Genomic DNA, 27,270 nt, shown 5'->3' with positions numbered 1-27,270 from the left:
AATGAATGTTAACATGGCATTTACCTTGCTCACCATTGACTCAACCTGCAAGTTAACCTTCAGGGTGTTCTGCAGCAGGAACTCAGCACGGCAGTGCCTCTACTTCCTTAGAAGTCTGTGGAGATTCAGCATAACAGCTAAAACTTAAGACAAAGTTCTATAGATGTGTAATGGAGAGCATAATGCCTTTGAATGGATAAACTTTACAAAAGGTGATGGAATTGGCTTAGTACAACCTTCCCAAACATTGAACACATTTACATGAAATACTGTCGTAAGGTAGAATCCATCATCAGAGATCTCCATCACCCAGTTCATGTTCTCTTCTTGCCACTGCCAGCAGGTAGAAGGCACAAGAGCCTCAGGACTCACACCACCAGGTTCAAGAACAGTTACTGCCCCTCAAACATTAGGCTTTTGAATGAAAGGGGATAACTACACTCACTTGCCCTATCATTGAAATGTTCCTACAACCAAAGATCTCACTTTAAGGACTTTTTATCTCATGTTCTTGTTATTTATTGCTATTTATTTATCTTTGCATTTGCACAGATTGTTGTCTTCTGCAGTCCGGCTGATCTTTAATTGATCCGGTAACTATAACCGTAACTATTCTATAGATTTCCTGAACGTGCCCACAAGCAAATGAATTCTAGGGTTTGGATATGATGACAAATATGCATTTTGATAATAAAATTAAATTTACTTTGAAGTTTGTTGATTCATAAGATGAGCTTCCAGAAAATACAACAAAACAGGATTTCTGCCTGTAACTCTTTCTTCTGTGGAAGTGTTCAGAGCTTGGCAGAGGAAATGAGGGAGGGGAAAGAGAGAGACAGATGGAGAAGGGAGATGGAGGTCCTGAACTATACAAGGCTCTTCCCTTACAGTAATTGAAATGAGATTAGTCTGTACCAGTGATAAAAACAGACTGTTTGTGTACTGACCTGTTTAACAAAGACATACACAGAGCAGCATGGGTTTCATTTTATTGAGTTCCACTAATAATATTGGGATGAGGGGTAAAAGAATGAAAAACAGTTTCATTCTTTTAGTACGCACAGAGGATTTAATACTGATTGGAATCTAGAGGATCAATGTTTCATTTAGCTATAAACATGTGCACTGTTGAAAGAGAATTGAACTTAAACTTGAGACTACTTGAAGCACCACAAGGTACTGACATTGCTAAACCTAGACCTAAGGCAGGGAAGGACATCCCCAGTTAATTGTGGCTTTTGGACTAGTTTTGGGAAAAGCACCTGAACTTTAAAAAGCAATTTTTTCTTGGAACCTCTGCCTATAGCAGGTCTTAAAGGAGTCCATCACTCTGGTATGAATTGATCTTTGTCATTGTTCTAATCACCCTGAACCTTTCATATCCCACCAGTCAGTGCCCCTCCTTTGAGGTTTGGCGGTCAGATGATAGTAGGAGCCAGGGCAGGGAACAGAGAGTGTTCAGACTGTGCCGGGAGTTTGTAGAACTTCAGGGAACCATAACTCTTACCCTGAATTAATTTAATGTGTCAAGGAGGGTGGAATCAGGTGACAGGTCAACAAATCATTCATGAAACTCTTCCCTGGTAGACTGAAAATAAGCCCAGACTGCAGTGCGATCCCAAGCTCTCTGCGAAGGCTTCATACAGTTGCTTTCCCAAGGATGGATGCAGGAGGTACGGATATAGCTGGCGGGATCACACATGCAACCTTGAACTGCAGATGGGTCAACAACACCAGAGTCCAGTGAAGGTGAGCAACCAGTGGACCCAAGACAGGTCAGATGCTAAAACTGAAAAAGAAATAAAAGCTTTGTTAAAAGGTTAAATACAAGAGATTCTGCAGATGTTAGAAATCTTTAAATGTTGGAGGAACTCAGCAGATCAACATCTATGGAGGGGAATAAATTGACAACATTTTGGCAGAGACCTTTATTCAGGACTGGAAAGGAAAATAGTAGAAACCAGAATAAGAAGGGGAAACTGCTGTAAATTCCTGCTTCTGGTTACTTTGACAGTGACTCACAGGACCCATTTCATAAATTGATAGTAGTTACATGAGCACAGTGAGACATGTTGCACAAGGTAATACTTACATTTTTATAGACACAAGAGATTCTACAGATGCTGAAAATTTTGAGCAATACACACTAAGTGCCGGCTGAACTCGACAGGTCATGCTGCATCTACAGATGGGAAGTCGGCATTTCGGGACAAGACCCTTCATCAGGACTAGAAAGGAAGGGGGAAGAATGGGAAGGAGTACAAACGGACAGGTAATAGGTGTGATCAAGTGAGGAGGAAGGTGGGTTTTATCAGGATTCAGTGTTTAGTTCTAAGTCTATCCAAAAGTCCATATTTCATTCTAAGGATATCTTAGAATAATGCTCTACTAATATCAATTATCTAGCAAGGATCAATATGTAACAGGCAGTGTTATTTTATCTGCTCACTCTTGATAAAAGCTCAAGTGTGTATGCACATCCATGCAGTTCCTACATCAGGCATTTAGACTATTTTTCCTTGCAGGGTCTAAGCTTGCTCCCTTCCTCCCCTGGCGGGCTGTGTGGAATCAGCTGACTCTGCGTTTCACCAGGGACTGCAGATGCTGGAACTTGCAGCAAAAACAACAACGGACTGATGAAAGAACTCAACAGGTTGACCAGCAACTGTGGAGGTTAAGTGATTGTTGACATATCAGCTGAGGCCCTACATCAGGCCATTTTTTCATACATATAGTTCCAGAGCAGGCTCCACTAGATGGCGCAGTTATCAGCATGTCTCATGAGTAAAGGCTGAGCAATCTAGGGCTTTTCTCTTTGGAGCAGGGGGTGATGAGATGTGACTTGATAGAGGTGTACAATGTGATAAGAAGCATAGTTAGACTTAACACTTGCCACTGCCCATTCTTACCTTCCTAACGTGCCTCCAGAATGTGTGTAGTACTTGTTGTAGTCCAGTCGTAGGAGCAGCTGGGCCAGGTCAGAGTTGATCTGATGATTGCGAACGCTTGACAGGATCTTGAAGAGGAGGGACGACTGCCGACTGAAACCCTAAAAAGCATCCAAAACAATGAGAAAATCAGCCTTGGTCAACAGATGGATCATTGTGCCCGGGAATAGAAGGCCTGTCTGTTAGTGAAAGCTAACAATGAGTTGCAGAGGTGACAGACGGTGGCTCAGTTCACGAGCTGCTGCCTCCCAATAGCAGTGACCCCACTTCAATGCTGACTTTGGAGTTTGTATGTCCTCCCTGTCACTGCATGGGCCTCCCCCAGGTACTCTAGATCCCTCCCACATTGCATAGATGTATAGGTTTATAAACTCAGCGGTGATTTTATTAGGTGTCCCTGTACACCTGCTTGGTAATGCACGTATCTAATCAGTCAATCATGTGGCAGCAACTCAATACATAAAAGCACGCGGACATGGTCAAGAGGTTCAGTTGTTGTTCTGTCCAAGCATCAGTAAGGGGAAGAAATGACATCTAAGTGACATTGACAATGGAATGGTTGTTGGTGCCAGACAGGGTGGTTTGAGTACCTCAGAAACTGCTGATCTCCTGGGATTTTTCTCACACACACACACACACACACACACACACGTCTCTATAGTTTAAAGAGAATGCTTCATAAACTAACAGGAGAATCTTAAAATCAATTCTGAGCCATACTGGCAGCCAGTAGAGGCAGGCCAGGATAGAAGTAATATGGTACCTCTTCTGGGCACCTGTCAGGAGCCTGGCTGCGGCATTCTGGACCAGTTGCAGACGGGACAGGGATGACTGACTAATCCCAGTATACAGGGAGTTGGAGTAGTCCAAGCGGGAGGATATAAGAGTGTGGATGACTTTCTCGAGGTAACTGGCTTTTACTACTGTATATACTTGCTTGTCAATGGGGTTTGACAAGGATGACAGGTTACCAAGACTGTTGGTAATCACTTTGATGGAGTCCGGGGGGGCCAAATAGGACAACTTCAGATAATATATATAGAGAGAGAGAGAGAGAGGGAGGGAGAGAGAGAGAGAGAGAGAAAGAAAGAAAGAAAGAAAGAAAGAAAGAAAGAAAGAAAGAAAGAAAGAAAGAAAGAAAGAAAGAAAGAAAGAAAGAAAGAAAGAAAGAAAAAGAAAGAAAGAAAGAAAGAAAGAAAGAAAGAAGGAAAGAAAGAAAGAAAGAAAGAAAGAAAGAAAGAAAGAAAGAAAGAAAAAGAATGGGACCTAGGATGGAACCCCGCAGGAGAGACTAGCTGGGGAAGAGGAAAATTTGCCTAAGTTGACAGAGAAGCTTCTATTTTTGAGGTAGGATATATACCAGTTCAAGGCAGTGCCATCAACACCAACCCCGTATTGGAGACAGTCTATTAAAATGGTGTGATCCACAGTATCGAACACTGCGCTGAGGTCAAGAAGAATTAGAATGGCAGAGTCACCGGAATCGATAGCGAGGAGCAGGTCATTGTACACTCTCAGCAGGGCAGACTCTGTGCTATGATAAGCCTTAAAATCTGATTTATCATAGGAAGAGTTATGAAGAATTAATAATGAAAAATGAGATTGATAGAGGAATAATGTAAATAGGTGGATTCAACAGGTCAAAGGGCCATTTCTATGCTATATACCTTAATGACTCTAGATCTTAAAGTGTTATTCAATAATCTAGCTGTAATTCTGTTAACCTCCTTGAGAGACTGATGGAAAGCGAGCATGCAAAGCAGAATGAAAAATGAATGAAAGTAAAGATTGTTTTTACTTTAACTAAAGGGTCATAGAATCAAATAATACTGGAGGATCTTTGGATCACATCTCTTCAAAGGCTGGGATGAAGCTAAGCAAACCTTTAAGAGGCAACCATAGTTCTTCATTTTATAGAAACAAAGTAATGAATGTAAAAATTCATAAGCAATACCAAAAATGTAGTTACTTGGTCAGTCCACCCTGGAGATAGTTTTACATTGTTGGCATCTAATTACACTGGACAGTAAAGGTTTTGCTTTCTGAATATATTTGGGTGTATCTTAAGGATTTTGGGCAGCTGATTATGAAAATCACCATGAAATTTCCTTATCACACACCATTTTTCAAAAAAATTGCCTCAATTTGTTATTTCAATTCATAGTTCAAGTCCGAATAACTGATGCCAAGATTAAGGAGGCATCTCTGTTGGTCCACAAATCAAACAGGTCATCAATGACAGGCAATTCAAAGAACTTCCAGACGGGACCAGAGAAAATTGCACAGAAGCCATTCAATATGTTGTTGAAAGTTTTCTTGGCAACTACAGAGCACCAAACTCCTTGCAGTTGGTTGACAACATGCTTCAAGCACACAAAATCATGAAGTGCAACATGTCACTAAAAATTAATTTTCTGCATTCCCATTTAGACCTCTTCCCTGCAAATCTTGGTGCTGTCAGTAACAAGCACGGTGAAAAGTTTCACCAGGGCAATGCGGTTCTGAAGCAAAGGTATCAGGGCAAATGGAATCCATTAATGAAGAAGAAGAAGAAGAAGAAGAAGAAAGCCCTTAAGTCCGAGTGGAGTCATCAGAATGCCGTCGTGACAGCGTTTTTTTAGCAGGCCTTCTTGTTTTACAAGGCTAAGTGCTAGCTCGATGCTCACGGATGGAAAGCATGCAAGGGAGCCAGCTGGATTTGAACTCGGGAGCCTTCACTTCGAAGTCCGGCGCTGATGCCACTACACCACCAGCCAGCCGAGAATCCAGTAATGCTAGCTTTTTATTGTTCTAAATTTAATTGAAAAGCCTCAGACACTGAGTACAAACAAAAATCATTAAGCAGCAGCACAATTATGCAATTAAACACACTATATTCAATTAAAGTTAATTTCTTGTTTCACTAAACTCCTACATGATATAAGTAGTCTTAAATTATTTTTCTGTTCAACTTCAAGTGGTCTATCAAAAACAAAACAAAATTCTGAGGAAGCAATACTTTTGAAAAATCTGTTGTCCAGTGATACTGAAAGCATTAAAGCAGTGAAGAAATGCTGCATAACTTCTTTGTATGTCACCAGGGAATAAAGAGTAATCGAAAACTAGAGAGTTGAGATGAACTTCATGCTGTCAAATAACTACCTAGATTCTAACTTGCTGGTGCCAGGAGATTTTTAAAAAAGTAAGTTTTACAGTACTGTGTAAAGGTCTCAGGTACCCTGGATCTTTTATATGGTTTCAGATGGTATGACTTCCATCTCAGAGTCCTGATCTCAATATCATTAAGGCCATCTGGGATTACCTGGAGAAACAGAAGCAAGCAAGACAGCCAAAGTCTGCAGAAGAACTGTGGAAAGTTCTCCAAGATGCTTCGAACAACTGACTAGTGAAATTTCTTATAAAACTGCATGACGGTGTACACAAGGCAATTGATGCATTTCAAAGGCAAAGGATGGTCACACTAAATATTGATTTAATTTGATTTTTACTGTTTAGTGCTCTTTATAGTAAATATTTTGATATTTAGAAACTTTTCATTTCATTATATTTGAAGGCATTTTCGCTTTACAGAATTATTTTACATATATCTAAGACCCTTGCACGGTTCTGCTGTTCTTTTTTTGTAATGACACTTATGTGCTGGACCCACGACAGATCCTCTGAAATAAACACCAAGGAATTTACAGTTCCTGACCCTCACCATCTCTGATCCCCCAATGAGGACTCCATTTTCCTCCTCCTGAAGCCCTTGGTCTTGCTGACATTGAGTGAAAAGTTATTGTTGTGGCACCACTCAGCCAGATTTTCAGTCTCCCTCCTATATGCTGATTCATCACCACCTTTGATTCAGCCAAAGACAAAGGTGTTGTCAGGAATTTTGAACGTATCATTGGAGCTGTGCTTAGCCACACAGTCATAAATATATAGCAAGTAGAGCAGGGAGCTAAGCACACAGACTCGTGGTGCACCTGTGCTGATGGAGATGGTCGAGGAGATATTGTTGCCAATCCAAACTGACTGGGGTCTGCAAGTGAGGAAATTGAGGATCCAGTTTCACAAAGAGGTATGAGGCCATGTCTTGAAGCTTATTGATTAGTTTTGAGAGCCTTTTCAGATTCATCTTCATTTATCACATGTACATTGAGAACGTACAGTGAAATGTCTTGTTTGCAATTAGAACCAACACAATTTAAGGATATGCTGGGGGAAAACCGCCAAGTGTCACCACCCACTCTGATGTCAAAATAGCATGGTCACCACCTTCTACAGAACAACAAAACAGCAATAGCCAAACAAGCCCCTTTCTCACCCTCCCACTCACAGATAGGATTGTCTTTTGCCCCAAGATGTCCATGCTGACCAAGCCACCCATCCAAGTTAGTCACATTTGATCCACGTTTGGCCCAATCTCATGCACTATGCAGCTGGTAATTACTTTTAAGATGGTCAGTGTAATTATTTATGTGCGTCTACTTTTGCAATTTAGAGAATGTTTGCCCCTGTTAAAATGAAGTCAAAGGAATCATACTATCCACACTACTAAGAAAGAGGAGGTACTTTAACCTCTGTCTCATATGGTACCAAAACTTTAGCCTAGATCCCTTATACAGCTTCTGGAGTTGGGCTCAAATTCCCATCAGTTTCCAGTCTCAGGGGTGGAGAGGGCAGGATTGTCAGAACTTACCGTTACCAAGAGGTCTAGTTGTGGCGCACCCCTGTCATCCAGCGGTCCTGGATTCTGACTAACCAGAGAGCAGAAGTTATGGCACAATTCCAGGATCTCATTCAGACAATGGAACACCTACAGAGAGTGGGAATGAACTCATCAAATGTTGCTGCCCCATTGAAAAGCTACGTTTGTGAAATATTAATATTGACCCATCAGTTCCTTGCTGACTCTTCGGAGCACACCCATTGCTCCCATTCCCCCTCCCTTTCCTTCCAGTACTTCTCTCACATATGACCACCGACCCCCAAGGATAGATTAACTTTATTTGTCACATGCACATCAAAACAAATAGTGAAATCCTCCTGTAACGTTCTCCTTCGCGTATCACGAACGCCGAATTTAACGTCGAGATAAACCAGTTAATAAGAACCAGATTGCAGTAAGATTAACCATTTACTGTTCACTCTTCACATTAACATATGGTGAAAACTGTTGATAAAACAATACAAGATTGATACAGTATTTGTTCCTTCCTTAATATCACATTTCAAGTGTAAATACTTGCAAAGGTGACTATAACTACATTACACTAAGGTGCAGTATACAGGGAGAGTTTACCTGCTCCATTGACTACTTTAAATACACTTCCATGCAAACTATCCGCGACTCTTTAACTAACGAAAGCATAAACATTATCTACCGTCGTTACTTCTAACAGGATCGGCATTAACATCTTAGTTCAATATATCGATTATCTATTAACTTACAGCGTTGCTCTCACTGTGATTTCTCATGCCTGCAAAACAACTTCTGCTCAGGTGAGCCTCGTGGTAAGCCCCCACCCTCGCGCTAATTTCAAACCGGTACTTTCCCACAAGACGCGGCGAAACCGGATGTGACGTCATCGCATGCCGATATATTTTACACGCAATGAATATACTTTAAACACTTCTAATTCTAACTAGAAAATACTATTGAATGAATTACTAAGCGAAAATATTATAAACTAAATAACTGTCGTAAAGACAGCACACCTCCCATCCCATGATCCTTTCTCTTCTCCAGCTCTGTATCACTTTCACCAATCACCTTTCCAGCTCTTAGTTTCATCCCACCCCCTCTGGTCTTCTCCTATCATTTCTCATTTCCCTCTCCCCCCACTACTTTAAAATCTCTTACTATCTTTCCTTTCAGTTACTGACGAAGGGTCTCGGCTCGAAATGTCAACGATGCTTCTCCTTATAGATGCTGCCTGGCCTGCTGTGTTCCACCAGCATTTTGTGTGTGTTGAGTGAAATACTTTGTTTGTGTCAATACCCAACACAGTCAGAGGATGTGGGGATAGTTCACAAGCGTCACTACATTTCTGGCACCAACATAGCATGCCCATAACTTACTAATCCTTACTAACAGATACTTCTATGGAGTATCTGAGGAAAATGGAGCACTTGGAGAAACCCACATGATCACAGGGTAAAAGTACAGAGTTAAACCCTGATTGCCAGAGCTTTAAAGCTTTACCCTACCATGGTACCTATTTTGATTACTTTCCCCTTTGACTAGTTTTGCCATTATCCTCCACTTAGCTTACTTGGCTGCTGCAAATTATCCTCTTGTGTTTAGAGTCAGAGTCTACAGCTTGAAAAAAGGCCCTTTGACCCAACTTCTCCATGCAGACTATGTTGCCCAGAGCACGACTCTGGGTTCAAGCAACATCCTTGTAAATCTTTTCCTCAGTCTTCCTAGTTCAATAACATCCTTCCTTTATACAATACTCCCAAGTGCGGTTACATCAATGTCTTATATAACTGCAACGCAACTTCCCAACTGTTATATCAGTGTCCTGACTGACAAAGGCCAGACAAACAACTCCACACAGACAGCACCAGAGGTCAGGATCAAACATGGGTCTGTGGAGCTTGGAGCAGAAACAGCACATCCTCACGCCATTGCAGTTTTCAACACACCATGATCCAGTACATACCGCTATTTCATCTAAATCAGATTTTGGGTTGTTATCACTGACATACATTGTGAAATTTGATTGTTTGGTGGTAGCAGTACAGTGCAATACATAAATTTAACTATAAATTACAACGATATATAAAATAAGAAAGTAAGTAGTGCAAAAAGACAGTAAACTAGTGAGGTAGTGTTCATGGACTATCCAAAAACCTGATGGTAGAGGGGAAGATGCTGTTCTTAAAACACTGAGAGTGTATGTTCAGGCTCCTGTACCTCCTCCCTGATGGTAGTAATGAGAGGAGGGCATGTCCTGGATGATGAGGGGCATACCCTCCTCATGATAGATGCAGCCTTCTTGAAAGGTTGCCCTTCAGAGCTGCACACAAAGAGTCACACTCTTTGGCACCATCTTGTCACATCTGGCCAAAATTCCTTGATGCTATCCAAGTTCCTGGCATCCAGTTCAAAACTGAACAGCTGAGACTTCACCTGCACCATGTAATCATGACTTTCTTGCCATTAAAGGGAAATATACTCACTGGTTTGAGCAGGATGAACGACTGGGCCAGTAGGTTACTCAGGAAGTGATCATGAGCCAGTCGGATGCTTTCAAAATCTCGTATAGAATTTATTTGCTGCAGGAGTTGTGAAAACTGAGACTCGAGGACATCCACCTGCAAAGGGACAAAGTAGCATTAAGCATCTTTCTTTCTTTTTCAATCTTTTTATTAATATCAACATGATAAGATTAATACATAGTTATTGGAATTACAAAATTACAAAATTAAAATGAACATAAAAGGATACACAAGCAATAAGTACAAGATAGTTAAGTCTTCCCAAATCATGAACGATACAACTATCATATAAACGAAACAACAACAAAAAACTAGGTATATCATGTTGAGAGAAAAAAGAAAAAAGAAAAAGAGAAAAAAGAATTATTGCCCTAAGAAAAACTAATCTAACCACTAACTAATAAAGAGAAAAAAAAGGAAGAAAGGGAATAAGTAAATAAATAAATAGATAGATAGATAGATGGGCTGTTTATAGTATCTATAAAAAGACAAAGAATCATCAGTGTCCCCAACTCCGATCCTCTCAACAAACATATAATCAAAACCAGAAAAACAAATAAGATTGGAATAGGGTTGAATTACATCATGAGAAAATATTGAATAAATGGCCTCCAAGTCTTTTCAAATTTAATAGAAGGGTCATATATGACACTTCTAATTTTTTCCAAATTTAGACATAACATAGTTTGAGAAAACCAATGAAATATGGCAAGAGGATTAATTTCTTTCCAATTCAACCAAATAGATCTTCTAGCCATTAATGTAAGGAATGCAATCATCCGACAAGCAGAAGAAGATAAATGAGTTGACCCTATCATTGGTAAACCAAAGATTACAGTAATAGGATGAGGCTGTAAATCAATGTTCAATACCGTGGAAATAATATTGAAAATGTCTTTCCAATATTTTTTCAAAAGCGGACATGACCAAAACATACGAGTTAAAAAAGCTATCTCAGAATGACATCTGTCACATATAGGATTTATATGGGAATAAAAACGAGCCAATTTATCCTTGGACATATGAGCCCTGTGCACTACTTTAACCTGTATCAATGAATGTTTAGCACATATAGAGGATAAATTAATTAATTGAAGAATTTTATCCCAATTCTCAATAGGGATAGTAAGGTTAAGTTCTCTTTCCCAATCATTTTTAATCTTATAAAAGACCTCTGAACGTATTTTCATAATTATATTGTAAACATTTGATATTACACCTTTCTGAAAAGGATTTAGTTCTAACGATTTCTCCAAAATACCCGAAGAAACAAGATTTGGAAAGGTAGGAAGTACAGTGTTTAAAAAATTCCTAATCTGTAAATATCTAAAAAAAATGAGATCTAGGCAAATTATATTTATTAGATAATTATATTATATAAATATAAATTATATAATATAAATTATATTTATTAGATAAAAAGACATAAAATAATTATCCAAAAATAAATCAGAAAATCGTAATATACCTTCAGTCTTCCAAGCTGAATAAGCTTGGTCCATAATAGAGGGATGAAAAAAGAAATTGGATACAATAGGAATTGTTAAAACAAACTGATTCAACCCAAAAAATTTCCGAAATTGAAACCATATACGTAAGGTGTACTTAACTATTGGATTGTCAATTCGTTTATGCAATTTAGAAAGAGCAAAGGGAAGAGAAGTCCCTAAAATAGAACCCAATGAAAATCCTTGTACAGATTTAGTTTCCAGATTTACCCAATGAGGGCTAGGAGATAAATCCAAATCCCTTAACCAACATTTCAAATATCGAATATTAATTGCCCAATAATAAAATCTAAAATTAGGCAATGCCAATCCACCTTCCTTCCTTGCCTTCTGTAAATATTTTTTTACCTAATCTAGGATTTTTATTCTGCCATATATATGAGGAAATTTTTGAATCAACATTGTCAAAAAAGGATTTTGGAATAAAAACTGGTACCGCTTGAAATATATGTAAGAACTTGGGTAAAATAACCATCTTAATAGCATGAATCCGACCTATCAGAGATAAAGACAATGGTGATCATTTAGTAAACAAACATTTAATCTGATCAATTAAGGGTAAAAAATTAACCTTGAATAACTCCTTATGATTTCTTGTAATTTTAATCCCTAAGTATATAAAAAAGTCATTAACTAATTTAAAAGGTAAATTTCCATAAATTGGAACCTGTCTATTTAAGGGAAACAATTCACTCTTATTAAGATTCAATTTATACCCCGAAAAATTACTAAACCGAGCCAATAATAATATAACTGCAAGAATGGATTTCTCAGGATCAGAAATGTATAATAACAGATCATCTGCATATAATGATAACTTATGTATATCTATCCCTCAAGTAATGCCAAAAATGTTAGGTGATTCTCTAATAGCAATTGCCAAAGGTTCCAGAGCAATATCAAATAATAATGGACTAAGAGGACAGCCTTGCCTGGTACCCCGAAATAAACAAAAAAAGGGAGATCTTGGATTATTAGTAAAAACCGAGGCTACTGGAGTATGAAATATCAATTTAATCCAGGATATAAATGTTGGACTAAAATTAAACTTCTCAAGCACAGTAAATAAGTATGGCCATTCAACTCTATCAAATGCTTTCTCCGCATCTAATGAAATGACACATTCTGAGGTACTGCGTGAAGGAATATAAACAGTATTCAATAATCTCCTAATATTGAAAAAAGAATAACGATTTTTAATAAAACCAGTTTGATCCTCCGAGATAATTTGAGGTAATACCTTCTCCAGCCTGGTCGCCAATAACTTGGAAAAGATCTTGGAATCTACATTCAATAGAGATATTGGTCTATAGGATGCACAGTCAGTAGGGTCTTTATCTTTTTTCAATATTAAAGAAATGGAAGCTCTATAAAAAGATTGTGGTCGTTTACCAAGTCTAATTGCTTCTTCAAAAACCCTGCATAACCAAGGAGAAAGAGTAGAGGAAAAAAACTTTAAAAATTCCACTGTATACCCATCTAGACCTGGTGCTTTCCCAGAATTCGTAGAGGAAATAACTCCTTTAATTTCTGCATCCGTAATAGGAGTTTCTAATATTAAAAGTTCTTCTGATGAAAATTTTGGAAAATTCAATTACCCTAAAAAATCATGCACAGTATTATGATCATGAGGAAATTCAGAATGATACAGGGAGGTATAAAAATCTTGAAAAGATTTATTTATCTCATCATGATTAACTGTCAGTTCACCATTCTGTTGGCGAATCTTAATAATTTGACATTTAACCGAAGCATTCTTCAATTGGTTAGCTAACAGTTTACCCAATTTATCACTATGTATATAAAAATCACTTCTGGTTTTCATTAATTGATTTTCAATCGAAGATGTAAGTAATAAACTGTGTTCCATTTGAAGCTCAACCCTTTGTTTGTAAAGCTCCTTATTAGGAGCAATCGAATATTTCTTGTCAATTTCTTTAATCTTATCAACCAATAAGAGAGTTTTCTTCTTAATACATTTTCTCAAATCAACAGAATAGGAGATAATCTGTCCACGTATATATGCCTTAAAAGTGACCCAAAGTGTTCCACAGGAGATTTCATCTTTGGAATTAGTTGAAAAGAAGAAATCAATCTGTTCCTTTATAAATTTAATGAAATCCGGATCTTGTAGTAAGGTAGAATCAAATCGCCATTGCTTAGTACTAGGAGCTGTGTCCATTAATTTAACAGAAAGTTTCAATGGAGCATGCTCAGAGATGGCTATAATGTCATAATTACAACCAATTACAGATGGAATAAAACGAGAGTCAATGAAAAAGTAGTCAATTCTCAAGTAAGAATGATAGACATATGAGAAAAATGAAAACTCTTTGTCTTCAGGATGTAGAAATCTCCAAATATCGAAAATTCCAGTATCAGTCAAAAAAGAATTGATATAAGTGGCCGACTTATTTGGTAAAGTCTGAATAGATATAGATCTATCCAGCAAAGGATTTAAACAACAATTGAAGTCACCACCCATTATTCACATATATTCATTTAGATTAGGTAGAGACGTAAATAAAGACTTAAAGAAATCAGGATAATCCACGTTTGGAGCGTAAACATTAACCATAGCAAACTTCTTATTAAAAAGTAACCCAGTAATTAACAAAAATCTACCATTTGGATCCGAAATAATATCGTGTTGAACAAATGTAATAGAGGACTCAATAAAAATTGAAACTCCTTTTACTTTGGCATTCAAATTCGAATGGTACTGTTGACCCTCCCAAAACCTAAAAAAACATTGATTGCCCTCTTTCCTCACGAGTTTCTTGTGCAAAAATAATATGCGCTTTCAGTCTTTAGAACACTTTAAAAATCTTTTTCCGTTTAATCGGATGGTTTAAGCCATTAGTATTCCAAGAGACAAAATTAATGGTCTGAGCCATACTTCTAAAATCAACCCTTTGGTATATAAAGAGTTAACCAAAGTATAAACTCATGCACCCGGAAGAGACACAAAAATAAGTGGAAGAACCGGAAATGACGACACATCGGACATTTTAGTAGTTTGAAATCAGCCCAAATGAAAAAACTAGAAAAACTAATAAAAAGACCAATAGAATTAGAAAGAAACCCCCCACCCACCAGCCACGAAAAAGAGATCCTCCTGAGCCTAAAGGAGGCCAGGAAAAAAAGCGTGACACTAAATCTACCCCCATGTCTCCAGAAGGCAACTCCAAATATATAAAGGAGAAAAAAAAAATCCACCCAAAATCCTAAAAAGTAATTAACACTATGCTAAAACAGACTTCTTAATATAATTGCTAGTAAAAAGAAAACAAAAAGAATATGAACACTGGTAACTTATAAATCTGGTTAAAACCCGAACAAGTTAAAGTTAGCATGTGATAAGAAAGGCATTATGGGAAGAAGACGACCAAAAAAAATGACGAAATCAAAAAAAAGCAAGTATTTTAAAAAAGAAACCATCTTAGTTACACAAAAATTGAAAAATATATATATCAAAACGTAAAAAAAATTCACCTTCAGAGAATCAATAATAATGACCAAAAAATAAAATACAATGGTTAAAGTAAGTAAATTAAAAAGATTAGTACGTGGATAAAGAAAAGCTTTAATAGGAATATAAAATGTAAAATAAACCTACACCAATAACCAGAAACAAAATCTGGGTTTGGAAACAAAAATTATCTTGTAACGATCAAAACATTTATTAGAGACGAGAAACCGAAGCAGTAGGATAATTCTCATCCAGAAAGCTTCGAGCACCCGATGTGGAGAGAAAAACACATTGTGCTGCATTCGAAGGCGAGATTCTAAGTTTCGCAGGGTATAAAAGCGCCGGTTTTAGGTTTTTCTCGTAACATTCAGACATCGAAGGTTTAAAAGTGAGCCGCGCTTTCATCACTTCTGGGCTAAAATACTCCACAAGCCGGAATTGGAATTCTCGCAATTTAACCATCCCTAAACAACGAGCCAAATGAATAAGGTGCTCTTTAACATGCACATAGTGAAATCGAACAATTACAACAGGCGGTTTAGATGAAGAACTTGGTGATCGGTGCATAATTCTATGGGCACGATCAAGTAACAGAGGACTATCTGGGAAAACAGAAGGGAACACATCCTTAAAAAGTTGAGCGAGATACTTCGAGGGGTCTCCTTGTTCAATACCTTCCGGGAGACCAAGTATGCGTAAGTTCTGTCTTCTAGATCGATTTTCAAAATCAACACTCTTGGCTTTAAGTATTTCCAACTGTTTAATCGTCAAAGATAATTTCTGCTCCAGATTCTCGATTTTCAAGTCTCGCTTCCGAGCGTCCTCTTGCAGAGTTGCGATTAAAGTTTGATGCTGTTTAACTTCATGACCAATCTTATCCAGAGAATCCTGGAAAGCCTTTAAATCTTCTTTGAAAGTTTGTCGTTGTTCTTCAAATTTTTTATTTAAGAGCCCCAATAACATATCATAAGTCAATTCAGTACGTTTAGGATCAGTCTTTTTTTTCTTTCCATTGCCGTTAGAATCTTTGCCAGGGTCTCGCCCTTTAGATCTTAAAGCCATTTCAGTACTCATTTCTTCAAAATTCACAGTACACTCTTAAAGATAAGTCCAAGAAAGTAACAAGAATCTTCTGGTGTAGGTAAAGATAAGTTAAATAAGGGTGATCATAGGTTAAAAAAGTAAAGGTTATGGAGCGAATCTAAAATAGTGCTCACTCCATGAGCGTCTCCTGGTGACCTCCAGCATTAAGCATCAAAGGGGAAAGACACTGCAACACAATGCATGGAGGGATTTGGATTCCGCCAGCTTTGTGTCAATGTTTCTGTTCTGTCGGTGGAGACAGCTTTGCAAGGTTGTCATCTGAGCAAACACAAAGCCAGCGCAGAGATACAGCTTGGTTCAGCATCCTCAGACCACAATTACAAGACATGTTTTGCTGGAACAGGTACTTTATCCTGCACCTAGTATTTTGAGCTGTAAATTGCTGAAAACTGAAGCCAGATATAGCACAGTGGGAGTCAATGAATCAAAATCAGAATCAGGTTTATTGTTAACTGACATATGTCACGAAATTGTTTTGCAGCAGAGTACAGTGCAATACATTAAAAAATACTGTCAATTACATTACAAAATATAGTGGATTCCGATTAAATGGGACACATTGGGACCAGCACATTTTCACCCAGTTAAGCACCTGCCCCAATTAGCCAAAGTTTAAATATGGAAATTGTTAAAAAGGTATAAAAAAGACAAACTACAGTTTAACTGAGTAACAAATTATGTAATTAAATGAAATACAGAATTAGAACACTACTAATACTACAACAGTAGTATAAAACTGTGTATTATGTCCTAATAGTTATCGACGGAGGAATTCATCCAGTGTACAATGCCATGTTCTATTAATTGTAAATAAACAAAACCAGAGCAGATAATATGGACTACTTTCATACAATGTTTTCAATGACTGCATCCTCCAACCCCTCATTTTCATTGTAACAATCAAGATGACTGTTGATACCTTTAAATTCTTTGTAGTTCCTAACTTGCTGTAGTGAAAACACTTCACTTACTCTCCCAGGCTTTCTGGCATCTCCAGCCTAATGCTTGAAACCGCAGTGAGCAAAACAGTTCTGAATCATCTTACTTCTTATTTCTTGCCAACTATCAGTGACAAAAAAAATCACTGCTTTTGAATATAAATACACATAACTGATATGATTCAGTATCATTTCACTCTAAGCACAGTATACTGTCTAATGGCCGCACAAGTCCACTTGAGTGATGCGAGTTAGAAACTGCTTGGCAATAGCCTTCTGTCCCAATTAAGTGGCATAGTGTCCCAAATAAACAAAGGGAATCCAGCTGTTTTCTTGATTGTACTTAACAGTGGTCCCAATAAGCAGCTATCACGATTAACCAATGGCCCAATTAATGTATAATTTTTAAATCCATGTATAATTTTTAACATTTTGAAAAGTAGTGCAAAAAGGGAGCAAAAATAGTGAGGTAATGTTCATGGGTTTATTATACATTCAGAAAACTGTTGGCAGAGGGGAAGAAGCTGTTCCTAATACATTGAGTGAGATGGGCAGTATAGCTGTGGGACAAGAATGAACGGTGAATTTCACCTAACCAGTGAGGTTTAAGAGTTGAGGAAGAAACAGAAGAAAGATGAGGGTGCTGGATGAAAGGGTCAGATCTATAAAGCTGAACAAAGAGGGAGAGAACAATATGATTGGGCAACATCGAAAGGAAGAAAAAGGTGAAACATCAGGTTTCTGTGAATGGGGTCTGGAACCCGGGGACCAAAGTGGTGAAAGGGAGTAAACAATCATCCATTAGGGATAACACAAGGAAATCTGCAGATGCTGGAAATTCAAACAACAACACACACAAGATGCTGGTGGAACGCAGAAGGCCAGGCAGCATCTATAGGAGAAGTACTGTCGACGTTTCGGGCCGAGACCCTTCGTCAGGACTAACCGAAAGGGAAGATAGTAAGATCCATTAGGGATACGTCAGTCTTGATGTAAGGTTTTGACACAAAGTTGACTATTCCTATATCCTGCACCTTCCCCCGCCCCCCCCCCCCCCCACCACCACCACCACCAGGTGCTGATCGACCTACTGAGTTTTTCCCACATTTTGAACAAACAATCTGTTGAATGATACAATGCTTCTCTCAAGTGATGTTATGCCTTAGTTTGGATAAAATCAGAGGTCAAACTTTCGATCCTCGATTTGATTTTGAGAAAAGGTGGGGTTCATTCGTCCGCTACTATCATTTGATTTGAGTTAATTAATATGGTTTCTTTCCAATTTTTTTTAAGTGGACTTGAGTTGACGGATTGATATTTCTCTTCTATGGTAGCTTGTATGATGTATAGCTCCGGGGTTGTGCTCCCAATGGGTTTTTTTGTTTGTTTTTTTTAGTTTGTAGGGGTTCTTTTTTTCCCCTTCTTTTTCTTTCAAAAAAATATTCTTAACACTTTATTTTCTCTTATTATTATTGATATATTGCTTAGCTTTGTTAATCAGTTATTTGCTAATTTGATTCTTTATTGTATATAATGACATATTGACTTAATGTATCTTTTTTGTTCATCTTCAATAATAATTAATAAAAAGATTTTTAAAATGAAAGATTAGCTTTTCTTGTCACAGGAACATCGAAACATACAGTAATTACATTGTCTGTGTCAACAAACAAAACAGTGCAAGGAGGTGCTGGGGCAGCATGCAAAATTGATTACAAAGGATCACTGGGGACCCGAGTCACCCCAACCACAATCTATTCCAGCTGCTAACATCCAGGAAACAGTATGACAGCACAGGAGCCAGGACCAACAGGTTCTGGAACAGCTTCTTCCACCAGGTCAGGTCCACCTGATTAACTCACCCTGACTTGAGTGTATTTCTATGTTACATTGCCTGTTCTATTTACTATAAATTACTTTGATTCAACATTTAGATGGAGATGTAACGTAAATTTTTTTACTCCTTACGTATGTGAAGGACATAAGAAATAAAGTCAATTCAAATAGTAACCAATATGGAAGCCAAGGACTAGATAGAGTAATATACAGAGGGTGTTTCCAGCAGTGGGAGGGCTTAGGACCGGAGGACAGAGACTCCAAAGAGAACAACATCCCTTTAAAACAGAGATGAGGAGGAATTTCTTTAGCCAGAGGGTGGTGAACCTGTGGAATTCATTGCCACAATCAGTGTGGAGGCCAAGTCATTGGTAGAGGTTGATAGGTTCTTAATTAGTAAAGATATCATAGGTAATGGGGAAAAGGTAGGAAGGAGAATGAGGTTGAGCGTAAATCAGCCATGATGGAACGCCGGAGCAGACTCAAAGAGCTGATTGGCCTAATTCTGCTCTTGTGTCTTATGGTCTCTTCGTATTTCTCCACCAGTCCTTTGCTTTGACATTCCAGAGTTACAAACCCAGTAGCTGGTCCTTATAATCTAGCCCCTGCTTTGGTCTTGATTACCTGTAGGTAGTATTGTAGGTTGTCCACAAGGAAAGCCATGTGGTTCCTCAGTCTCCACTTGACTGCATCCGTCTTGTTGGACTTGAGGTGCTTCCGCTGCATTTGCACTGCCCAGCAGTGTTGCAGTTCTGCCTGCACTCTCCGTACACTCAGCAAGTACTTGAATACAATGTTATACCTGAGGAAGAGAATACCAGATGGGGCAAGGAGCACGTAACTTGGAACGTAGCCTGAGCTACAAATCTGCCCCGCGTCATACACTCAGTGGCCACTTTATTGGGTACACCTGCTTGTCAATGCCAACATCTAATCAACCAATCATGTGGCAGAAACTCAATTCGTAAAAGCATACAGACATGGTCAAGAAATGTTGTTCAGACCAAACATCAGAAAGGGGAAGAAATGTGATCTACGTCACTTTGACCATGGAATGATTGTTTGTGTTAGACAGGGTGGTTTGAGTATCTCAGAAACTGCCTAATTTCCTAGGATTTTCACACACACCTGTCTCTAGGGTTTACAGAGAATGGTGCAAAAAAAAATCCAGTGAGCGGCAGTTCTGAAGGTGAAAAGATCTCATTAATGAGAGTGGTTAGAGGAGAATGGTCAGACTTGTTCAAACTGACAGGAAGGTGAAAGTAGCTGAAATAATCACACGTTAAAATAGTGGTGTGCAAAACAGCATTTCTGAACGCACAACACGTCAACCCTTGAAGTGGATGGGCTGCAGCAGCAGAAGATCACAAACATTTGCTCAATGATCATGCTATTAGGTACTGGCGGTAGGTACTGAGTGTAAGAATTACCTTTCAGATGAGGTATCAAATCAAAAAAAAAATTCAGAATCTGTAAGTAAAAACAGATAGATACATAGCCCCCAAATCGAATTCTGCAGCTTTCGGTAACTCATTTTGTTTTGTATCAGCACTTAAGCTAGGAACAGTGCAGACGAGATTTATGAGCATGCTGTTGGGACTTGACAGACTGAGTTACAGAGGGTTTGAGCAGGTTAGGACTGTGTTCACTGGACTGTATCAGAATGGGGGATGATCTTATCAAGTTGAATGAAATCATGAGGGGCATAGATAAGGTCAACATGCACACAGTCTTTTTCCCCAGGGTTGGGGAATCAAGAACCAGGGACCCAAGTTTAAGGTGAGAGGGGAGAAATTTAATAGGAACCCAAAGGACAACTTTTTTCTCCCAGAGGGTGGTTAGTATATGGATTGACAGGCCAGGCAAAATGATTGTGAAGAAAGGAGCAAAAATAAGGAAGACCAATTCACAAATTAAACTTACTTTTCCAGCACAGCGGGGGTAAACAGGATGTGCAGAGGCCATTGCACTTTATACGACAGTCCCAGGGCAGACCAGCCAGAAGTAGGGGCTTCACGAGGGGAAGATGATGCATCACGGCTCTGTGTTATATCTATGTGTGCACAGGGAGATAGGGAAACATACAGAAACATAAGGCAAAGCTGATAATGGAGAACAATACTTAGCAACAATTAACACTTGGGAATGAAAGCACAATAGTTAAATGTTTGAAGCATTAGCTGAGGCTACATCCACACTAGACCGGATAATTTTGAGAACGCCGGTTTCACGTAAAAACGATAGGCATCCACACTATGCGTCTTTGAAAATATTTATCCACACTGAAATGGATATTTCAGCGAATCTCCTCCTGCTGCGCATGCGCAGGACACATCTACCGAAAACAAGCGACCTGTTTGGTGTCGAATCTCGGTGTGAAAGTGCGCATTTGTGTAGTTACAGATTAGAAAAACTTAAAATGACGGACTGCTGTTGGCTCTTGCGCAGGAGAACTTAAAACTAAAGAAAAAATACTGGAGCGTACGGCAGCAACCGACAGGGAGTTCATGGACAGACTGACCCGGCTGACGACAAACATTGAAAAACTGACTAACTCTGTTGCATTAATAAAGCTCCTTGTTAAATGTATAAAACATGTCTGCATCAGTGTTATCTTGTATTTCCATACAATGCTACATTAGGCTGTTACACATCTATTGTCAGAGAAGTACTTGCATAAATAGTTAAACCACTTTCATACGAGCAAGGACAGAAAACAGGGCAAAGTGAGTATACTTATTTATTCAGTAAGTTATGGGTCAAAGCATTTGATGAGTCATTTCTAACTCTTCTGGCTTCAGTCTCGCTGCCGTCTGTTCTGAAATTGTTAGGTTGCATTCAAGAAAACAATGAAATAGCGCGCTGCCACTTGATAGCGTTTTCAGATTTCTCTGGTTACCCCGTCCACACTGATCTGCCCAAGCAGCGTTTTCAAAAATATCCATCTTGGAAAGCGTTTTTGTAAAGCTCCGGTTTCAGGAGACGAAAACGCCGTTTTAGTGTGGACGGAGGGTAAAAACAAAGAGAAAAAGCTTCAGTTGTGGATTTTTCCGGCGTAGTGTGGATGTAGCCTGAGGCAAGCACTAATCAATCAGTTGCTGTGAAAGTCTTTCGGGATCACTGAAGTACTGACTACAGCTGCCCTGCTTTATATGTACAATCACAGACCTTATAAAACCATATAGATCAGCAAAGTTCAAAGTAAGTTTATTAACAAATTTCAGCACATGCACGTCATCATGTACTACACTGAGATCCAGTTTCTTGCTGACATTCACAGTAGATCAAAAAATATGATCAAATCAATGAAAAATCACACACACAGACTGACAAGCAACCAATGTGCAAAAGACAAACTATGCACATACAGAAATACATATTTTTTTTATATCAGGGATCAGCATCTCGGGGGTATATTGCGACATATACATACTTTGATAATAAATTTACGTTGAAATCTGCTGATCTATAACACCTACGATCGCACATGTACGGCAGAACATTTATAGTCAGCACTTACCTAAAGGACAATAATCACCTAGAAGAGTTTTCACAGCAATCTGTTAATTTGTGTTGATTCAGCAGATATATATTGTCTCATAAAGCCCAGAACAGAACAGCAAATCAACACAGGCAGTTATGAACAGATATTAACATCTAGATTGCAACATGTCCATGTCTCATGAGATAACATTAATATTCCTAAACAATCTCAAATAATCATTGAATTTAGTTGGAAATGGCTTCTGGGCCGAGGCAAGAAACAAATATTGAAAGCAGTGCCCTGATACTTGAGGGCAATACTCACAGACTGCCCCACTGAATAATTATCAACAGCTACAGAAATGCATACCCACCTCTGGGATGTATAAATCTCAGACTACATCGGTAAGATGCCACTGGGCCAAAAAGACAAGAATGCAAAGGCACAAAAGATTGTGCAGATCCTGGAAATGTTGAGCAACACACACAAAATGTCGGAGGAACTCAGCAGGCCAGGCAGCATCTATTCAAGGAATACTTCCATCTTCCCTGCTCTGATGCAGCTTAATTAACTTTCTCTGGGACAGGCAGACTTCATTTCTGGCACTCAAACGGTCTGTGCTGGTGCTCTGGATGGTGCTTAGGGCATTACAGGGGACAAAGTTGGCAATAACTGGGAATCACTACCAGTGACACTGCCCCTTAGTTCTCTACTATTCTTTAAATAATAGAAAGATTGGAAAGGACGTGTGCATTCACCTACCTTTGGGGTCTTTCCCATGATATTCCACAGTCAGGTGCAGGAGTGGGAGAAGATTGTCATCATCCAATAATACCCTGTGTGCTGATTTCTGGAACGTTACATTGACATCTGTAACACAAGAGATAACGAAGGTGCTGGAAATCAGAGTAACACACACAAAATGCTGGTGGAACTCAGCAGGTCAGGCAGCTTTTAGGGGGAAGGAATAAACAGACAAAGTTTCAGACTGAGACCTGTCCTGATGAAGTTCCCAAGAAGGGACTCAGCCCAAAAAGTCAGCTGTTTATTCCTCTTCATCGATCCATTGTCATCTGTAGACATTCATAGATCAGCAAGTGGGAAAGATCAGAAAGAGGAAACAAGTTAAATGAGTTTTTTTACAACTAGTTTTCTGCTATAATTATTTAAACACAATTAGATTATGTATTTTAAGAATATAAAAAACACATTAACATTAGAATCAGAAATTAGGAGCAAACTATAGTGTCTCTTGAACCTGCATCACCATTTTGCTGCTCCTGTACTCCCCCCCCCCACCCCCACTCCCACCAATTCCCAATCTCCACACTACGCTTCCTTAATGCTTGGTGCTGGAATATGGGTATTTCTTAATGCTTGGTGCTGGAATATGGGTATTTCTATCTAGGAGTTTATTTAAAGACTGTAACCAAGGCATAAGAGCTAATCCACAAATTACAGATGGGATAAAAAGTACCAATTTGGATTAAAAAACCCGCAGTCTTTCCAAAATTCTAGATTTGGGTTTAAAAACTCTTAATAACAATAGAAAGCAGCCAACTTCACCAGATAAAGAGATATGTGTGGTAAATGGCAGGTACCTGCTGGTAAAGAATTTTCAGGAGGTTGTAGTGCTTATAATCATTTATATTCAGCAATCCATTCCATCACGGGTTCAACTCTCCTCACTATCAAGGATATCTTCAGAATGGTGGCATCCACCATAAAGGATCCTCACCATCCAGGACATGCCCTCTTCTCATTAATACCATCGGTGAAGGAGCCTAAAGACCCACACTCAGTGATTTGGAACAACTTCGTCTCCTCTGCTACTAGATTTTTGAATGGTCCATGAACCCATGAACACAACTTCTTTATTCCCTTTCTTTGCACTATTTATTTTTGTAATGTGTAGAATTTTATGCCTTTGCACTGTATTGCTGCTGCAATACTACAAATATATCAGACATCATTGATACTAAATCTGACTCTGATAATTCGTGGCCCTCATGCCCACAGAGGTCAAAGTTTTGCAAACTGAAATCCTTGATTGACTTAAATAAAATTTAAACCATGAACATATTAACAGAGTGGCTAATAATGACAAATAAGACAAATCTATCTTTAAACTTGTCAAGTCATTCTGCAGTTTACCAAAAATGAGCATATAGCCTACTGCTGATAAAGCCTTCATGGCAGCATAATTTAGACCACTTACCACATGAACACTGACAAAGATTTTTTGATGAGGACTCTCATTTTAAAGTGCACCATTCTTCAAAACAAGTTCAGGAAGATTTACTCTGGTCAGAATTTCTATTGATATTACCATACCACAGCCACAGGAATCAGAGCATTATTGCTATTCAGAAATTTAATTAACACCCTCCCTACTCTATTCCTAAAAAAGCAGCTCCCCCCTCTGGTCATTCGCCTTATTTACCGTGCTCAGTGACTGCCGTTGGTGGAGTCTTTAATAAATGCTGTGCACTGTCAATGAAAGCCTGAAACAGTTCGCCTCGACCCAGTAGGTAGAAATCTTTGATTATCTGTAAAACAGCCCAAGATAAATCTGACAACACTTAATGCTAAACCACAATTTCCGACAGCGTGTCTTTTACTAACATTTTCAAAAAAAATAGGTATGGTTGAAAGGTACAGGTTGATTAGGTATAGTTAAACAAGACATTCTGAGATGCTGGGAAACTTGAGCAACATGCGCGTGCATACACACACACACACACACACACACACACACACACACACACACACACACACAAAATACTGGAGAAACTCAGCAGATCAGCAGCATCTATAGAAGGGAATCCAGTCTAGATGAAGGTTCCCAGTCTGAAATGTCGATTATTTATAGATACTACCTGACCTGCTGAGTTCCTCCAGCATTTTGTGTGCATTGTTATAGTTAAACAAAATACTTTGATTTGAGTTTAGCCCTGCTAAAACAGCAAGTCATACACTTCTTTGCAAGAAACTCAAATGAAGAGCTGAAACCCAGAGTAAATAACAGCACTAATATTGAAGAGGAGAGTAGCGTAACTGTTGATCAGGATGAGGTAGTCACTTCACACCACACTGGAGTACTAAATTAAGATAGACTCCAGATAGTCATAAAATATTGAAAATCCATGGAAGTCACTGAAGCTCCCCTCTCACATGAAAAACAAAAAGAAACGCAAACCCCAAACCTCTCCCTCACACAGAAACTAACAGATCGCCCACCCGGACACAACAGCTAAAACATCAAACCCCCTAAACCCCCAAACCTCTCCCTCACACAGAAACTAGCAGACTGCCCACCCGGACACAGCAGCTAAAACATCAAACCCCTAATCCCCCATCTACTCCCACGCAAAAAAAATGACAATAACATCAAACACCCAACCCCTCCCTCATCTAAAAAAGTAACATATTGCCCAACCATTAATTGGCAACACAGAAAAACTGAAAGAGACTAATAAAAACTACAGTCCACACTGATAATCACATGCGTCTTGGAATTTCAAAAGCACCCTCAGTCAGCATCAAGAATAAGAAATGTAGAGGACTTAAACCATCTTTTGTTTCTATCATCACAGAAGACAATAAAACCCACAGAAATACTGAAATATTGAAGAACCAATTGTCTAATTCAAATGAATAAACTAAATATTATAAAATAACTATTGTTAATAAGCCTGAGAAGTGAAATATCTCAAGGATTTGATAATCTGCTCCTCAAAAGTTTGAAAAAGACAGCTACATAGATAATGGACACTCTGGTTACCTAAACTAAAACAAAATACTTGTAGTAAAGTGAATGTAGTAAACATTAACCAGACTAATTCTTGAAAAGGTCAGTCTGTCATGGGGAGAGTTTGAATAAATTAGGCCTCTACTCTCTGCACTTTGATAAATGAATAAAAATGACTCAACAGGATAGATGTAGGAAGGACATTTCCCAAGGATGAGAAGTCTTGTGGTCAGTCTCAAAATAGTGAGCAGGCCATTAGGACCTAAATGAAGGAAAATTTTCTCAACCCAGGGTGTGGTGGACTCTTGAAATTCTTCAGCCCAGATGAATGTGGAGGCCTAGTCAATGTGTTCAAAAGAGAAATCGATAGTTTTCCGGATATTAAAGGGATAGGGGAATAATACAGGAAAATTAAGTTTAGGGTTAGATCATCCACAATCCTGTTGTACAGAAAAAGGGTCAAATGGTCCAGCCCTGCTCCTTTCTCTTATGTAAATTATAACTACTACATTAACAATTGATAGTTCTGAAGGGAAAACACTTTCTCACATGACTTTTAGCTGAAGTTTTAACTCATGTTTAGAATATAATTATATCTGCTTGGTTGTTGTGATCTAAGCAGCAATCTGGAACTCCAGGAGAAACAGAAATGATCTGGAGCTTTACCTAGGTTCTGATCACTGATACACATCTGCCTAACCCTGGAATCACTATGTTCTGACACAAGGCTTTGACTTGAAACATTTCAATTCTTCCCCACCACTGCCACCAGCAACTCCCCCCCCCCCCACCGCTGACCCCTGCCACCACTGTTTGACCTGCCATTTTCCTCCTGTTGGCCTAATAGCTGCTTCACCACTGATAAGTATCACTTTAATTCTAATATATTCTAAAGCATATTAACATTGTGGGCAAAAAAATTGTAACAATATTCATTAAGTTGAATCACTGACTCCATTTTGACTCCCACATGAGATCAAATCTTACAGTGAGTAATTGACTACTTTTTAAAATCAA

The 27,270-nt window shown here is 38.7% G+C and overlaps 1 protein-coding gene across 2 annotated transcripts in view; it reads right to left on the bottom strand.

Annotated features, from left to right (window-relative positions):
* Nucleotides 1–175: 175 nt before the first annotated feature.
* tubgcp4 (tubulin gamma complex component 4) overlaps nucleotides 176–27,270 on the bottom strand; it is a 58,354-nt gene continuing 31,259 nt past the window's right edge. For both annotated transcript variants that reach the window (XM_059946674.1, XM_059946675.1), the window contains exons 11-18: nucleotides 24,946–25,051; nucleotides 23,265–23,372; nucleotides 20,942–21,071; nucleotides 19,643–19,820; nucleotides 10,122–10,256; nucleotides 7,633–7,749; nucleotides 2,910–3,049; nucleotides 176–1,789 (exon numbers count right to left, since the gene is read on the bottom strand). In XM_059946674.1, the coding sequence (XP_059802657.1) occupies nucleotides 1,777–1,789; nucleotides 2,910–3,049; nucleotides 7,633–7,749; nucleotides 10,122–10,256; nucleotides 19,643–19,820; nucleotides 20,942–21,071; nucleotides 23,265–23,372; nucleotides 24,946–25,051 (927 nt within the window). In that variant the 3' untranslated portion in view covers nucleotides 176–1,776. The remainder of the gene's footprint in view (nucleotides 1,790–2,909; nucleotides 3,050–7,632; nucleotides 7,750–10,121; nucleotides 10,257–19,642; nucleotides 19,821–20,941; nucleotides 21,072–23,264; nucleotides 23,373–24,945; nucleotides 25,052–27,270) is intronic.

The sequence above is a fragment of the Hypanus sabinus genome, chromosome 21, assembly GCF_030144855.1.
Source record: "Hypanus sabinus isolate sHypSab1 chromosome 21, sHypSab1.hap1, whole genome shotgun sequence".
Lineage (NCBI taxonomy): Eukaryota > Metazoa > Chordata > Chondrichthyes > Myliobatiformes > Dasyatidae > Hypanus > Hypanus sabinus.
This window is presented reverse-complemented; position numbering and strand designations above follow the sequence as displayed.